Source organism: Rhynchophorus ferrugineus, unplaced genomic scaffold (assembly GCF_030347505.1).
Source record: "Rhynchophorus ferrugineus isolate W39M unplaced genomic scaffold, kcgeb_rfMv2 rfM6, whole genome shotgun sequence".
Lineage (NCBI taxonomy): Eukaryota > Metazoa > Arthropoda > Insecta > Coleoptera > Curculionidae > Rhynchophorus > Rhynchophorus ferrugineus.
Genome location: NW_027472585.1, coordinates 20,087,319 through 20,103,447, shown reverse-complemented (window position 1 = coordinate 20,103,447; position 16,129 = coordinate 20,087,319). Strand labels below are relative to the sequence as shown.

Below are 16,129 nucleotides of genomic sequence, written 5' to 3'. Positions count from 1 at the left end.
TGCACTTAAATTTGACCTACTTCGCGACGATAGTATAACATCAAAGAAGCAAACTTAAAACATTTAAACGGTTAATATATTTATACCGATTATTAACGTAACTATTTTGAGTAAATGACTTAGCATCTGCTTTAAGAATTATTTTTATAAAAATATACAACAATCACTACAGATCTACGTTTTAATGTTTGTTCATTTGATGGCAGATTCAGTAAACATCAAACACACCCCTCGTAATAGACACGCCCCATTTGAAATTAGGCCCGCCCAATGCAAAAGCAAATTATTAATTTAATACAGATGGCCATAGCATATATCATTTTATTTCATGTGTGTAATTTATCATATTTTTTTAAATAATGCGTCTTATAATAAGTCTCGGTCTACTGTAAAAAATATTGAATTAATTGAATAGCTTTATGCTGTGCCATTATCGTAACCAATGAGGTTTAATCGAGATGCGTTTTTGCTACTGTATGATTTTTAACCACACCCCGTATAATAAGATACGCCCTTATAATCTACATAGCTCGCCTTAGAATATATATTCATATAGAATTCTCCCGTATGTAGCGATAACTATGTAATGTCATTTATCTCACCAATATTTAAATATTAATTGCGCAATACATTTTCCAACTTATCTGAAACAAAAGAACTATAATCACGTCGATTTTTGGTTGGTCACCCAGAGAATTTTTTTACAATATAGCCAATATGTGTCATCCAAATTTATAACGTTGCACTGTTTGCCGCGTCAACTTAGACTTTTGGTTTATAGCGTTTTCGGTTTATACGCTCTAATTATTACCACTTAATTAAGTTTCAAAGAATTTTGCGAACATTTGGCAACATGGTCCGTTAGTACCAACCCAAATCGAGTTCGACAACATGATAAATTGCATTAGCTCTTGTATCGGATAGGCTTTAAATTTTACTCATTAAAATCTTTTATGGCCGCTTTTTGACACATCAAGCCGTCCTATTGAAATCATAAAATATTTTATTTATAGTTCTTCTAATAAAACAGCCAATGCACGTCATCAAAATGTATAATGCAACGTTACCGCACAAAGCTTAAGTTTTCGTTTATTTTTACTCTGAAATCAAAATACTAATGTAAATAAACATAAATAACGTTATAAAATATAATATATTTGAACATTATAATACATCTAATGCATATTTATTTAAGGAATTAAAGTACAGTTAATTAAACAGCCACAATAGTTTGTAGGTTAGAGTTGTTTTCAATTCGAATTTTATATACAGATTTGGTTACATGTTCGGATGCATTAGACTCATTCTGTCTCTTTAACTCTCTTCTTAACTAGAGTAATGCAAATTAGTAAAATTAAAAAGAAAAATGCCCCGAGTAAAAGGGATTTTACGTTTTTATAAACCGCGCTAATGTTTTGCTAACGTGCATCGGCTATTTTATTGGAAGAACTATAGAACCACATTTATTCATATTATTAGTCCACTACCCGAAAATTGAAACAGCTTTGTTTTTAATGTTGGCCCATCCCTTAAATGTTAATTGTTGAATTCATGTAAATTTTATTTAATGAGATGAAAACAATATTTTTTTATAAGTCATAGAATTTTGTAATAATATTAATTGTCGCTGAGAACTGAAGCAAGTATTTGTTAATATGCTATATACGTTACTGGAACAAACTTTTCTTTTTTCTTTCTCAACTTTTTTTTTATTCCAAAACAAGAATGTTAATGGTCCCTTGTAGTTATTAAAAAATATTATGTGTAAGCATGAATATTTGATAAAAACATGTAATAAATGAGTACTGATACTGTTGGAGACAATGTTGTATGTGAGAATAGAGAATGATCAGGTGGTATTATAACTAATGGTTTATTCGAGCAAGTGTTTATTGATATGGACCAAACCCCATGGAATCCCAATCCAATAAGAAGTGGCCCTTTTTACCGCTAGAGGCCGCATTCCTCATTCTTATGTTCTCTGGGGATATGCAACCATGATTTTATTCGTGCTAGCTGTTGTGGGGCTATAATGCTTTTCGCTACTCGCGCTATTAAGTATGAAAAATGCATAGATGTTACTAGATGAAAAATAAAGTTACGAGAGTAGAATTCAGACATATTATGCAATACATCAATATTATGTGAATATACATAATTGAATATATCGATGTTGAAATATACTATATTTGGCATAAACTTTATTTTTTGTCTGTCTCATTTTTGATTAATGGTTTCAATACCTCCGTTAAAAGCTTTTATTTATATTAAGTTATTTAGTCAAGATGTATATTAATGGTTATTATTATTTATTAGTGAAAAGCATTATTAATAAATTTGAGCAATATATTAATAGTTTTTATTTTTAGTTCAGTTTTTCAACGTTCAATTCCACTAATTGCCCTAAAATATTGATGATTATAATTGCATTAAGGTGAATTTTTCCAAGAGAAACAATAATCCTTAAGTTTACTTTTCATTGAAATAGAAGCATGTAAACATGTACAAGAACATTCCGTTGGAAGCTCTATTGAGACTCTACGAAACTATTACGCGAAGATTGCAGTTATTTTAAAAGCAGATGATGGCCCGACACTTTGTTAATAACTAAATATTGTGAATATGTCAGGTATTCATGTTATTATATAAAAGTATATTCAAAACTAACAAATCTTTTCGGGTGCTATTTCTCGAAAAAAAAATCAATTCGTCCTCCATTTAATTTATATCAGTTTTATTTCAATGAAAAGCTTTATTCTAAAGACGCCCTTTATTTGTTTAGTACCAGCCAACATAAATATAGGTCTTTAAAGAGGTTTTTAGAAGTTGCAATTATATTTATTTCATTGTATTTCAGTTTTTTTTTCCGGACAGTTGACATGATATCTAAGGTTTTATTGACGTGAAATTTGATGTAAACCTTCTCTATATATACCACTATTATTTTCATCAGATTTACAATAAATGTGCAATCTTTAGCAACTTTAAAGAATTAGGAGATATGTTACAAATGATGTTTTCCAAGTGGCTGTCACTTGCGAACAAATAAGCGATAACCGGATATTTAAGAATCTTTTCAAATAACCTTTCACAGTTATTTGAAAACCCCCCTGTCCACTTTGATATTTGTTGTAATTCTTGAAACCGTAACAATAAAAGGATCATAAATTTGTTTAATTCAATTTGTAATTACTCTCTTAACATGGATCGGACTTGCGATGGAAACAATTAAAAACAAAAAATCAGACTTGAAAAAGGTTTATTCTCTTGAGGGATTCGATACATACAACTTAATTATATAAAAACAATGATCCAACAATAATTTAACACCTGAAGTGTGTGTATAACAGTTATTTTAAATATTCCACTCACTGCGCAATTCATATTGTGATACGGGGGAAAAAACTAGGAAGAATGAGGGAGATGATTTTGATTAACATTAATCTTTAAAACTAAAGACCTAAACTTCGCGAAACAAAGCGTACCGATGTGTAAGCGAACTAATTCGCTAAATTTTGCACATAAACAAAGGGTTTAGTTGCTGTGAAATGGAATACTTAAAAAAAACAACGACACGATGGTTCCGGATCGTTTGAGGAAAGGGGGAGATGGAAGGGAGTTTAAGGCTGACCGGAGGAGTAGGACGATAGGCATTTTACTACAAAAATAATGCATCCACTTGCACGAAAAGACATGCGCACACAATTGTTTAAGTCTGGAGTTGCCGTCGATTATCTCGTTATGATCGTACTGCAGTTCGAACTACAAACGTCGAAGTCTAGCACTAACAGTTTCGTTTCCTCGGTCCCATTCCGGCTCCCTACCGCGCACACCAGCTTGGTCTCGTTGGCTCTGATACGCCACACCACGCCGCCTGAGCCACCACTATCCAACGCCACTAGGTTCCGGATGAATTCGCCGGTTTGCACGTCCCACAGCTTCACGGTTCCATCGTCAGATGAAGTTATCACAAAACGATTATTGAATTGCAGACAGGTTACGGCCGACTGATGTTTATTAGGTCCTGTGGAAAACACCAAGATGATTATTATTATGTGCAAGCTTTTTGGAGGCTACCAATGCAAGCTATGGAAAAAACATTTTTTCAAATCTCTTTGTGACATCGAATCCTCCATTGGCCTCCCCATGTTTCAAAATTACTCAATTAAACCAATTAGGCTTTTGCGACGTAATTACATTTATTACAATTTTACGATAATTATAATGTTTTTCTTTTGTAATTTAGGGGTCTAATTTATTAGACAATTTAACTGTTTCTTGTAATATCTGTGACATGGAAAAATAATTATGATTTGAAACGATATAAAATATACCATTGTATCGAATTTCTGGTGGAGCCAGGCCAAGATATGAAATGCACCGAGCAAACAGAAAACAAGTGGCTAGCAAAATGGATGCATCATTGGCTCGTTGTCGAGTGTTCCAGATAATGGGGTTTCAGGTACGAGGCTAGACGAAGAGTCCGTAACGCACGTATTCTATCGGCGTGAGAAGTTCCTAATTGGAAGAGTCTTTCCCTTCCCGGAATTCTGAACGAATCGGGATGCAGGAAAGGGTTTCTTGAACCAACTTTCTCGACTACCACCAAGAACCCGAGGAAATGACAATTAGAATTAGCGAATATAACAGAATTAGACAAAATTAAGAACAAAAGAACAGTCAAAACAGAATAACAGAAGTTGCAAAAGAATTGCAAAATAACATAAGTTTCTAAATAATCAAATACCTAAGAACAGAACATTAGAATTAGTAAAAGAATTACAGAATTAGTCAAAGAACATGAATTAAGAAACATCCAAGAAAGTCTAGATTTAATCAGAATTAAGAAGAAAAATTATCAAGAATTGAAGTCAAGAACAGTAGAATTCTTATGTCATGTGTCTAATCATCAATTGGGTCCGATGACAAAGTCAGTATTATCCTAAATCAGACAGACGATTTAGTAAGTCATTTCTATCCAATTCATAATTCTTTTCGCTATTACGTGTCGATTTAACGTTTCATTTTATTAATTTTTTTATCTTAATCATTTAAATAAACAAACTAGTTTTTATGCATTTATGTACGCAATGAAGAAAATAAATTGTATTTTATTTACAACATTGTTTTCTCTCATTAACAACTTAACATAGGTAATAATTATTTGTTATTAAATTAATATAATGTATAACTAACGACATAAATTATATTAATTTTAGGTCGACAAGAATCAATATAAAAAAGAAATAAATTCATTAGCTCTTGATTTTTATAAATTAGGTATAACAACACCACCGTTGAAATAAAATTGACCTTATTTTGTGAGTCAGCAAACAGTTATATATATGTTCCAAATATTCTCGATATGAAAAATGGAATCATGTGTCAGCTCCATTAAAAGTCAATCATTTATATACCAATTTATTATGTTATTGCTTAAACTTTGATTTCTCCTTCGATATCCATAGGTCTGGAGTAAAACAATAATTCCACGCCACTTGATTCAGTCGGTGCGATTTGCATTAATGTGCCTGAAACTTAAAACAAACTATGCTCGAAGACTTTCTATACTCTGCAGTTTTTATTCAGAGTTCATAATTTTCGAAGGAATGGAATGGTTTAGCGTTGAACACTTACTTTTTGTTCATGTTGTGGTCCGTAAGCTTTATCGAATATTAAAAACAGAAATTATAGGTCGTTTTTTTTCTTCTTCTGGCACTCACAACATTTGTACAAGTTTGCAACCTATGAATTGACAATAACCAAAACATCCTGATTTTAGCACGTTATTTCATTAAAATTTATATATAGATTGGATTACATGCTTTCGTGAAATTTTGGTATCAACGTGTTTTTTTTGTCTCAACGCTCAATTTAGAAACCCTACAATGTCTTCAACTGCACAGAAAATTAACTTCATTATCATCACACCTGATTCAATTGACAAGAAAATGACTGTTATAAATAATTTGGGATCAACCAAATAATAAACTGATATATTTGTTGTTAACAAATTTGACTAACAATCATAAATTTGTGGTAATGTGGTTTTTTAGCCACAAAAAATTGCACCAGGTCATTCGATACTGACGATTAGGCAGAGAACAACCATAGTGGCGCTCTGCCACAGCTGTTTTGGCTTTGGACAAATGTTAGTCTCCTATCTTTCAGATCGCTTTTTATGATTTTGGTTTATGACTTTTTTGAAGCTGTATCTTCCATGAAAAGGGCCAATTTCACCTCATGAGTATGTGAGGAATCCGTTCATTTTTCATTCGACATGTCCAAATCATTCCAGTTCACATCTCTGAATTCACTCCTCAACTGTGCACCGACTGTAGCATTTTAAACGAATCACCACATTTATATCACCTTTGGAGAGAAATATGTAAAATTTGCCTAAAAATGCGATCTATATCGTGAAGAATGCTAGAAATGAAGAAAAGAAGAAATGAAATGAACATCTGATCGGCCAAGGAATTTGTAGCATCATATTGAACAGCATATCTGTTTTTAAAAACTTTTCGCATAATTGCATTCAGTACTATGCTGGAAAGCAGTGGAGAGACATCTCGGCGAACACTGACTCAGACCTCAAATGACAAAAAATTTCGCACTCGCATACCATCGTAAGATGTCTGAAGAAGTTTAATAACCTTTAGGGGAACATGATAAATTATTAATACCACTTTGGAAGCGGTATAAATAAGTGATTTGATTAAATAAACGAGCGTACTCTGTCTAGGTACATGTTTACAAGACATAAACTATTTTACTCATTTTAATCCACATCCTTATACACTTTGAAATCTATAATTAATATTTAAATTACATAGACATATACAATAACATACATTTATATGTTGTTTGTGGAGGAAGTAAAGGTTTTTAGGTTTTTCTTCTATACTAAATTTTTGACTTATGCTAAAACAATGGCCGGTGTCAAGGTGGCATCATGTCTATGTTGAAATAATATTAGAATGAACTTACCTGAAAGGGTTTGGAGGCATTGGCCAGTGATAATGTCCCAAACCTTAACAGTTGAATCTGCATTGCCCGATACTAAAATATTGTTCCTAAGTTCCATACCCGAGGTCAACGACTGATGACCCATGAGCGTATTCTTGCAGTCGCCGGTATTTACATCCCATACGCGTATGCTGGTATCTAAAGACCCGCTCACCACGTGGACACCGTCGAACTATAACGAAAAACAACATAAAAAATTAGTATTCTTTCCAGAATGAGTCGAGAAATACCGACTTGTAATGAGTACACTCGATTCGTGTGTCCTGACAACGTATGTAGGCATTCTTCAGTCTCTGGCCGCCACACTTTGACCATGTAATCGTACGCTCCCGACACTACCAGCTTGCCGTCATATTGCACACAGCGCACGGCGGCTAAATGTCCTACTAAAACGTGAAGAAAGGCACCAGTCTCTATGTTCCACACTCTCAATGTGGCGTCTCTTGAACCACTGACCACTCTAAAAATATATCATTAAATTTTAATATCTAATAGTACTAATTACCACGACATTCTGATTCTAATTTCTGAACAACCAACTGAAAAGTATGTCATAAATAGGTTTCAAATAAATTAAAAATATTGGTACAGTTCAATTAATTACTAAAACAATTTTTCACACATTTCAAGTGGATGTATGGTGATTTTATATGGAGACCAGAAAAATAAGAATGCTCTTTGTCAAACCACGTTTTTCAGTAACGCTGAAAAAATCAGATAGACCTCATATTTTAAATAACTTGGGTTTTACTTCGAAAATATTTTCGTCGTATGATGATGGATTTCTTAAACCTTTAATTTAAACCTTAAACCTTAACTTTTTTTTCTTTAAACCTTTGCCGTTTTATAGGAAAAAGTTGTTTATGGTTTATTTTAAAAAATCAACAGCATGGATTTACCTTTAATACGACTTTTAGATTTTACTAATTTAAAGTCTTATTAATTCACAACATTATCTGCTTATTTTACTGCTTGTTATAACAAAGATGATAATTCGGCTACTTTTTAAGATAGTTTTTTGACTCAATATACATTATGACATTATGACACGTTCCCAGAATTTTGGCCAATGTTTATGTTTAGATCATTTATCATTAGAAAATTTAGAAGATCTATAGTTAAAAAATGAGTGTAATCCAAAATGTCACCGCCCCCCAATAATTCACTATCCAAACAGTGCGTGATGTAGTGCTGAAATGTACACTATGACCCAACTAATTAAGTAAAAATAGCATAGAATAGTCATAAGATTAAGTTTTAGATTGTAAGTTTGCACAGAAGATTTGCTGAAGAGATCTCTACGTGTCAGTTATATAATGAAGACACAAAAGATACTTATAGCCCAGTAGGTGGATTGTTGAATATCTAGGAGAAAGACCTACATATTAAATCAGATAGCCAGAAAGTTAACAATGAAGTGAACTTTCTTTCAGAATACTTTAATCATCTTTTATATATTAGTTTTACCAGAACACTAACTATTAAAACTGGAAATATCATTATATAGTGCGCTGTACATGAAAATGCAGATATATATTAAACTAAGGTTGTTCAGGCACTACAGCCAATTTATCTGAAAAGTGGGTACTGTTCCCTTGAATCTTTAACTAATGTATAGCTTTAATATTCATTGGAAAAATAAATACACATAAAGTATCGGGCTCAATACTAGTCACAGTGCAAGAGTAATCAGCTGTGAAGATATAGAAAGCTTTCCAAAATACCTATGTTATCTCCAAAATACCTACGTTGGACAAAAAACTGCTTCCGGAATATATAATGATCGATGTGGTAATCCCCGTTCTCAGAATTGTGATAAATGAAATTTTTTGACACCGAATTTTATTTTTAAATTCGTTGGACATCCAGGGAAAACCACTGCATAAAACGCGCCTAGAACTCTATCTCACAGATGGAATGGGGAAGAATGTAATGGAGAGTTCAATGTAAATATAATAAAACAATTCTATTGTATTATACTCTCTATTACACAATATGGCTGTATAATTAACTGTAATTTAAGTCCTTTGGTAATACATGAATTAGACGTCAAATAAACTATATTTGATAATATTATTTTTGTTTCATTATTTTATTTGCATTATAATTTTTTGTTATAGATTGACGCTAGGATAAACTAAAACTCAAAATTGATGCGCCAACATTGCGACGTTTTGACGTCATATATTTAGATGGCTTAAGTTCACTTTTATATTGGATAGACCATAGTTATTCTTGATACTATATAATCGGGAATAAACGGTTGTCAATTCAATAATAAACTAGTTTCACTTACTTGTTACCATGTAAATGCATACAGCGGACGGTCGATGTGTGTCCAGACAACGTGTGGCGACAAACACCACTTTCTGCGTCCCAAACCTTTAAAGTTCTATCAGTACTGCCGCTAATAATAATATTACCGGACATTTGGGATGACCAAACACCACCGGTATGCCCAACCAACGTCCTCAAACACTGCACCGAAAACGAAATATCAGTCAACACGAGCCGCGATCTGGACAACAGCTTCTCTTACCTTTCCAGTGATGGCGGACCATACCTTCAAAGTATTGTCGTCGGACCCGCTGACGATCTTATTGTCAGAGAATTGCAAACACGTGATGACGTGATCGTCGTGGCCTTTCAACAGCTTCGGTGCTCGTATCTGTTTTGATCTCCAGTTCATTTCTATAACGTGCTGACGCATATAGGCAGCCTGTGAACGAAAACCAAAAATTAATTATTACCAGTGCTGTTTACTGACTAGCTTTAATTTGTATGTTTAATGATGGTTTTGCATGATTTATTATCTGTTATCTATTGGTATCTGTTGGTAGCCACAATGGAAAAGCTGATAGGGTGACCTCCCCAGAGCTGGGATAGTCGCGAGCTCGAATTTCGCCGGGGCATGTTGTTAAATTTATGTTTGTGATCATTTCTAATTGTGCTTGTTCTTTAGGTAAGAGTGTAAAATCCAATAAGGAAAAATACCATCAGAGCTACGCCAGTAACCAAACTGGGTAAACCTTAAGGGGATGGTTTCTAAATTCTATGCCACTCACTAATCAGTAGGCCGATGATTGTAGTTCGAAGCCTACGTTAAGCAGTAGGTCCAATCCAAATACCCTTAGTTGGCAAAAAAATATTAAAAAATTTTTTTGATAGGAATATTATAACATAGTTTTTTAATCTAAATAATATGTTATTAAAAACATGTGACATCACACATAAGCTACGAATCTATCGTTTTGATATAGCGTAAATTATCGTGTAAATACATTGTGGAGTAGTTCTTTTAAAATCAGTTTATGATGCTTTCCCACCATATTGCAACTACTGAATTTGGTTTTAATAGTTTAAAAATAATTAATGATAATTGCTAAAAATTCCCAACCATCAAATGTATGATGATAACCAATTACATAAATCTAGATCAAAACACATACAATTTATATAAAGGATTGCTAGCAGCAATTACTGAATCAGTAGTTGTTTTAAAAAAAATCAAAACAAATGAAAGGGGTCATCATTTAATTTTCTGAAAAAGGCAAGAAACAAGGGTCTCCTGTGATGTAATATAACAGAGATAAAAAGTAAGTTTCCAAGTTCTGTCTCAGAAGTTTCATTCATCGCGAATTGTTATTAGCAAATGTTTTTGTACACTTGAAGGGCAATGAATTGTCTGATAAAAAAACTTATGTAGCACTAAAATTAAATTAAATGTTATTATGAAAGTATTATTATGGTCTTCGGTCTTCACAGTTCACACATCAGCCACAAATTGCAAAAGATATGAAGGTAAACTGACGCAATTTAAATGTTAATTACTGCCAAATACACTTCCAAAATGAGAGAAAAATACTACATACCAAATGTCTTTACCTACTTGATAAAATCTATTTTTAAGAAAATGACTAATCCTAGAGGAACTTTACCTTCCAGGGTGATTTGTGCGTTTTGGGAGATCTCGGGGAATATCGTCGTCTAGGTACATCGTCAATTCCCGCCTCCTTGCACTTCTCCTTCCATAGAAGGTTGTCCTCAGCCAGTACCCTCCAACTGCGGCAAGTTTGTGCAGCTTTCAATAAGTCTTTTGGCTCCAAGAAAGACAGTACCTATTGCGACGCATTTTAATTATTAATTGCATTAACAATGAACAAAAATTTATATCGACAATGAAGAACTTGCGTCGAGAACGAGTTAAAGAGTTAAATTGAGATGTATTGTATTGAACTAATTGAAGAAAGTATTGAATTAATTGAAGAAGTATTGTATTGAAAGCATTGAAAAAACATTGAAATAAGAATTGTTAAAGCTCAACCAGTAGAATTCCTGTTTATATTAGCCAAACTTGTTTCGTTATCAGTAAGTACATTCGATCTGAATCATAATCCTTCTCCCATGACGTATTAATTAATATTAATAAAAAATATGTATTTATTTTTTTATTATTATTAATTAAATAACTCGTCTTTGGGTATTAATTTATTCAAAGAAGAGAGAAAATAAATTGTATTTAATTTACAACCTTGTTTTCTCTCCCGCATCTCAACAGTACCTTTAAAGCTAATTCTTTTGGTAACAGGGAAATGAAATCCCTTTGGAATTGAGGTTCTATCACTTGTTTCATATGGCGAACTTGAGTTGGCTCGCACCTAAAACGGCAAAATTAAGCATTCATTAAAGTTTAAAGGGATGAGTGTACCTGGCGATTAACTCGTTAATAGCCAAAATTCTCTCGGCGTTTGACCATTTAGAGAATTGTAGCAACCAACTGGACATCTCAGGCGGTGGATTGTCCTTGGTGGGAATAACGGAACGAATTCTACTTCCCGGTGTCGTGGTTCCAATCCCATATCCTGTCGGTGTGGTTCCGGAGGAATCTTGATTACTAGAAACCTCCAAATCGTAGTCATGTCTACTATCCAGTTGGTTCTTTTTATTAGGAAAGGCATTACTAACATCCAACTTCCTTTTCCTCTAAAAAACAAAATTTCTATCAAATCAAAAGCACTTTTCACAACAAGACTATAAATAAAACCACTCAAATCAGAGAGAAGATTAGAAAAACATCATTTATTCTAGCCTCCAGCTAAATCACAGGATCAAGGATCATCATCAAGCATGCCATTTAAAAAAGAGAAAAATGTAATAAAGACAAATAATATAAACCACAGTTTTTAGTTTCTTTTTTTTTTGAAAGTTTTCTAGTCAGTTACTGATAGGAATCAAGTGTTATTTAAAAGCAAAAAATCTCATCATAAAGTCATAACGTAGTTTTTTGGTTACAAATAACTATCTTTAATTATTAAATGATATGAATCAAACTCAACAAAAGTGCCATTTAAATAAGAAGATTAAAAAAAACAAATCTATAACACTATTTCTTCTGTTTCCTTTCAAGTTAAATTCCTATTGTTATTTAAAAGCAAAAAGTCAGAAAGTCAAAACCTTACCTTTACCTTTTTGTCTGTTTTTTTTTAATATCCCAATTATTGAAATCAAGTGTTAAATTAAAGTTATAGTAAACAACTGGATAGTAAAACCCTTTAAAGGCTTTACATTTAGACTAACATCAAATATTTACATTTATATTATGACAGATAATTTATGAAATGCAGAAATCTTTGAATAGCATAGTCATTATAAATCAGTTTTTGACAGGTTTTTGTAATCAGAGACTATATCTATATTAGTCTTTTTAAATAATCACTATAATGAACAAATTTTAAATGTTTTCTTACCAAACTTCTATCAACGCTATCCGTATCACCACCAGGAACTAGAGAACTTCGAGGCGTAACACTATGACTGTAATTTTGAGGCTCAACATTCTCGCAACTATTTTCATCATCCTGAAACACGACCTTTACCAAAATTCAACTATTTCGCAACTATTTATAAATTATATCAATATTAATAAATTTTTCAACTATTTATAAATTTCGTACACACCTGGTCGATTCCTTCTGGCATTTCATCTCTGCAGTCTTGCCAGGTCTCCTCTCTACTATTTTCGTCATCTTCATATTCCTCAATTAAACCTAACTTATTTAAAAAATGCGTCTTTTTAGCATTATCGTCTACAACATCAATATCTGATGATTGTTCTAAAGATCGGTGTGAGGTACCTAAAACAGCTTTAAGTTGTTATCTTAATCAGAGCATGTTCCATAACAATGATAATATTTGCTGTTTTCCTTGGAAACTACCTGGTAAACTTGCGGGGCATAAAGAGTCATCGTTACAAACTGTTTCGGTGGGGCTAGGACTAGTACAGTCTTGTTTGGATAACTCACAATCGTTGCTAATACCACATATTTCTTCTATTTTTTCATTTTTGGAAAGACATTCTTCTGCCATTCTAACACTGTCTACTTCTCAAAAGATATATTCAATAGCATACTAAACCTTAAAAACACAACAAAAGGATGTAAATTATCAATAGTATTTACATATAGATACTCCAATTACAAATATTTAAACCATAAATTAAAAAAAAACAAAATATGAAAATATTATAGACAATTAGTATTTGTAACATGAGAAAAAATACTCAATAAAGCTTAATATATATAAGTAAAATTTATGATGTATTAGATATTAGCAAATTATTTTGGTACGACATAAAACCTGAGGTTTATAACAATTCCAGGAAAAAAGAGACATAAAAGTTATAGTAAAGAACAGAGAAGTTTTTGTTTCTTAAAAACCAATGTCAAAACTAACATTCTCTGTTTATTAATTTAAAAGAACACCTTAAACCTAGCACACTTATTCAAACAGCATTTAAAAACTAGCATGATTATTATAAGATTAAAAAACAGTTAAATCAAATTACAACCCTAAATCCACATTTCCTTGGAATAGTATAAAACTTAACGTTTTAGTCGCAGCATTAGATTTGCTCCTGTATATTTTTTTCATGAATAAATTAGGCGAATAAATGAAAAACCTACCTATTCGCCACCTTTTAAATATTTAGTACTTAATTTGCGAAATACACCCACAACACAAATACACAACAAAATTTCTACTCCTAAATTCCAAAGCCAAGAAAAAGTCAGCAGAAATATGTGACTAAAGATACTGTAGTTTTGAAAACATCTATTCTAGTTTAGAATAAAATGAAAGAAGGTCGACAACGATCAGAAACGTTTGGAAGAAACGCTAGAAATAAAGTAAGAAAATTTTATTGTCGAAAACGCAGGTGTTCCCCGCATGTACCAAAACTAAAAAAATTAAAATCTTTAGACACTTCCAAGAAGAATACTTTCTAGGGACTTTTTATGTTGAAAACAAGCATTTATAAATCAACGAATTGAATGAACAATTTATGTCATGCATATGTCATGCTATTGTTCTGTAGGTACGCATGGAAAACATATGAAGTTGTAGTTATTGCTTAAATTTCAACTTTATAACTATCAACCTTTTATTTCCAAAGTACTAAAATTAAAATTGACCCAACGAAATGGAAGCGAAATTTATTTCTAAAAAATTACTATAACTTTATATATGTTATCATATATTTATTATTGAATATTTAGAAAAACATCAAACACTTGATTATTTTATCATAAGAAGAGCTACACATTTATAACCCTTAAATTAATTTCAAAAATTTTATGAATTTTTTTTGTGAATATATATTTACATACGAATTTATATTAAAGCACCAACAAATATGAAGAACATAAATTCTAATATAGTTTATCCACCTAACAAACAAATGGAAGTTAATTTTGAATTTTCCAAGACTCCTAACATTAATGATTATTTCCTGTTCTTAGATTTTAATAGTATTGGTATATAGCTACTGGTTATTAACACTCTAGAACTTTTAAGTCATAACGGATTTTAGGTAGCTGGATTACTGGGTCTGCGGATTTATCAGGTACATTTTGGGAAGGAAATATCCTATATTTCCAAAATGAGGATAATTTAATTGATTTGAGTTATTCAAAGTATTATGTACATACAACATCAACTGACGCAAAATTTGTTAATGATGATACAGTGAGTTTGTAATGAGTTTTTGCATTTTGTTTATTTTACTATAAATAAAGATGTATTGTAGGTGGCTGTAGCTGAAGACACAGGATTATTGAATATATTGGCAGTGGATGATAGTGCCACATTAAAGCAAATAAATCATTTTAGACACTCACAGAGAATTTCTGAACTTGGTGTTTGGAAAAATAGTTCAAATGTTGTCACCGCCTTTGGCAGGAATATTGCTGTTTGGGATATAAACAGTAATGAAAAAAGGCCTTCTTGTTTATTTGAGTAAGTTTATTTTCTTTGATACCTCTTACAATTTCTTTTCACAATCTCCTACAAGGTTTATACTACATTCATTTTAGAAATATTCATACTGCTTCTGTAAATTCAGTTGATACAGTTAAAAGTGCCCCTGGTATTTTAGTCTCAGGATCATCTGATAGGAAACTGTGTTTGTGGGACTTGAGGGCAGATAATCCTCCAACAGGTAGGAGTAATCGCATTATATTAAAGTATTTTTTGATTAATTCAATAAAATTTTAGTATTATATAGCAATGAGTTTAGTAGTCTCACCAAAGTAGTATCTAACCCTAAAGATAGTAATTATTATGCTGTGGGTACTCAAGGAGGAGACATATATATTGTGGACAAAAGAGAACCAGGGGATTTTGTATGTTCATACCACTGTTTTAATAAACCAGTCAAGTGTTTAGCATTTGATGAATCGCATAAATTAGCTGTTTCTGGTGAAATTAATAAAATCATCATTTTTGATACAGAAAATAATGTATTGAAAGATTTTTACACTAATGAAAAACATGAAAATCATGTTAAAGCACTGAGATGGTATCACAATTATTTATATTCTTGTGGTTTTGGGAACAGACAGGTTTTGAAACATAATATTAAAGATAGGGTTAGTTAAGATAATAAATTTTTCAATTATTTTTGTAGTTTTCTTTGTTTAAATTAAGTCACATATATAAATATAAAATTCATCAAAAAATATGGTTTCTATAAAGTTTCTGTAAATATTTATTTAAGCACTTATATACATATGAGTACAACATATCACTTGTTTTCACTTCACAT

General features: G+C 31.8%; 2 protein-coding genes across 5 annotated transcripts; one reads left to right on the top strand and one right to left on the bottom strand.

Annotated features, from left to right (window-relative positions):
- Nucleotides 1-3,242: 3,242 nt before the first annotated feature.
- Nucleotides 3,243-14,312, bottom strand: ago (F-box and WD-40 domain protein 7). 4 transcript variants are annotated; one of them, XM_076407649.1, is made up of 12 exons: nucleotides 13,992-14,312; nucleotides 13,245-13,443; nucleotides 12,988-13,163; nucleotides 12,777-12,899; nucleotides 11,738-12,012; nucleotides 11,591-11,687; nucleotides 10,968-11,147; nucleotides 9,569-9,748; nucleotides 9,326-9,507; nucleotides 7,264-7,489; nucleotides 6,991-7,201; nucleotides 3,243-4,024 (listed from the first exon to the last, which is right to left on the bottom strand). In XM_076407649.1, exons 2-12 carry the CDS (start codon nucleotides 13,393-13,395, stop codon nucleotides 3,732-3,734), a joined length of 2,094 nt encoding a protein of 697 aa, XP_076263764.1. In that variant the 5' UTR covers nucleotides 13,396-13,443; nucleotides 13,992-14,312; the 3' UTR covers nucleotides 3,243-3,731. The 4 variants fall into 4 exon arrangements, with proteins under 4 accessions (XP_076263764.1, XP_076263766.1, XP_076263762.1 ...); XM_076407651.1 differs by having other exon boundaries at nucleotides 12,777-12,887; XM_076407647.1 differs by having other exon boundaries at nucleotides 12,988-13,172; nucleotides 13,992-14,273.
- A 295-nt stretch (nucleotides 14,313-14,607) lies between these two features.
- Nucleotides 14,608-15,983, top strand: LOC143198442 (methylosome protein WDR77). Its single transcript, XM_076407643.1, has 5 exons — nucleotides 14,608-14,840; nucleotides 14,897-15,051; nucleotides 15,113-15,321; nucleotides 15,399-15,523; nucleotides 15,580-15,983. Exons 1-5 carry the CDS (start codon nucleotides 14,720-14,722, stop codon nucleotides 15,960-15,962), a joined length of 993 nt encoding a protein of 330 aa, XP_076263758.1. The 5' UTR covers nucleotides 14,608-14,719; the 3' UTR covers nucleotides 15,963-15,983.
- Nucleotides 15,984-16,129: the final 146 nt, after the last annotated feature.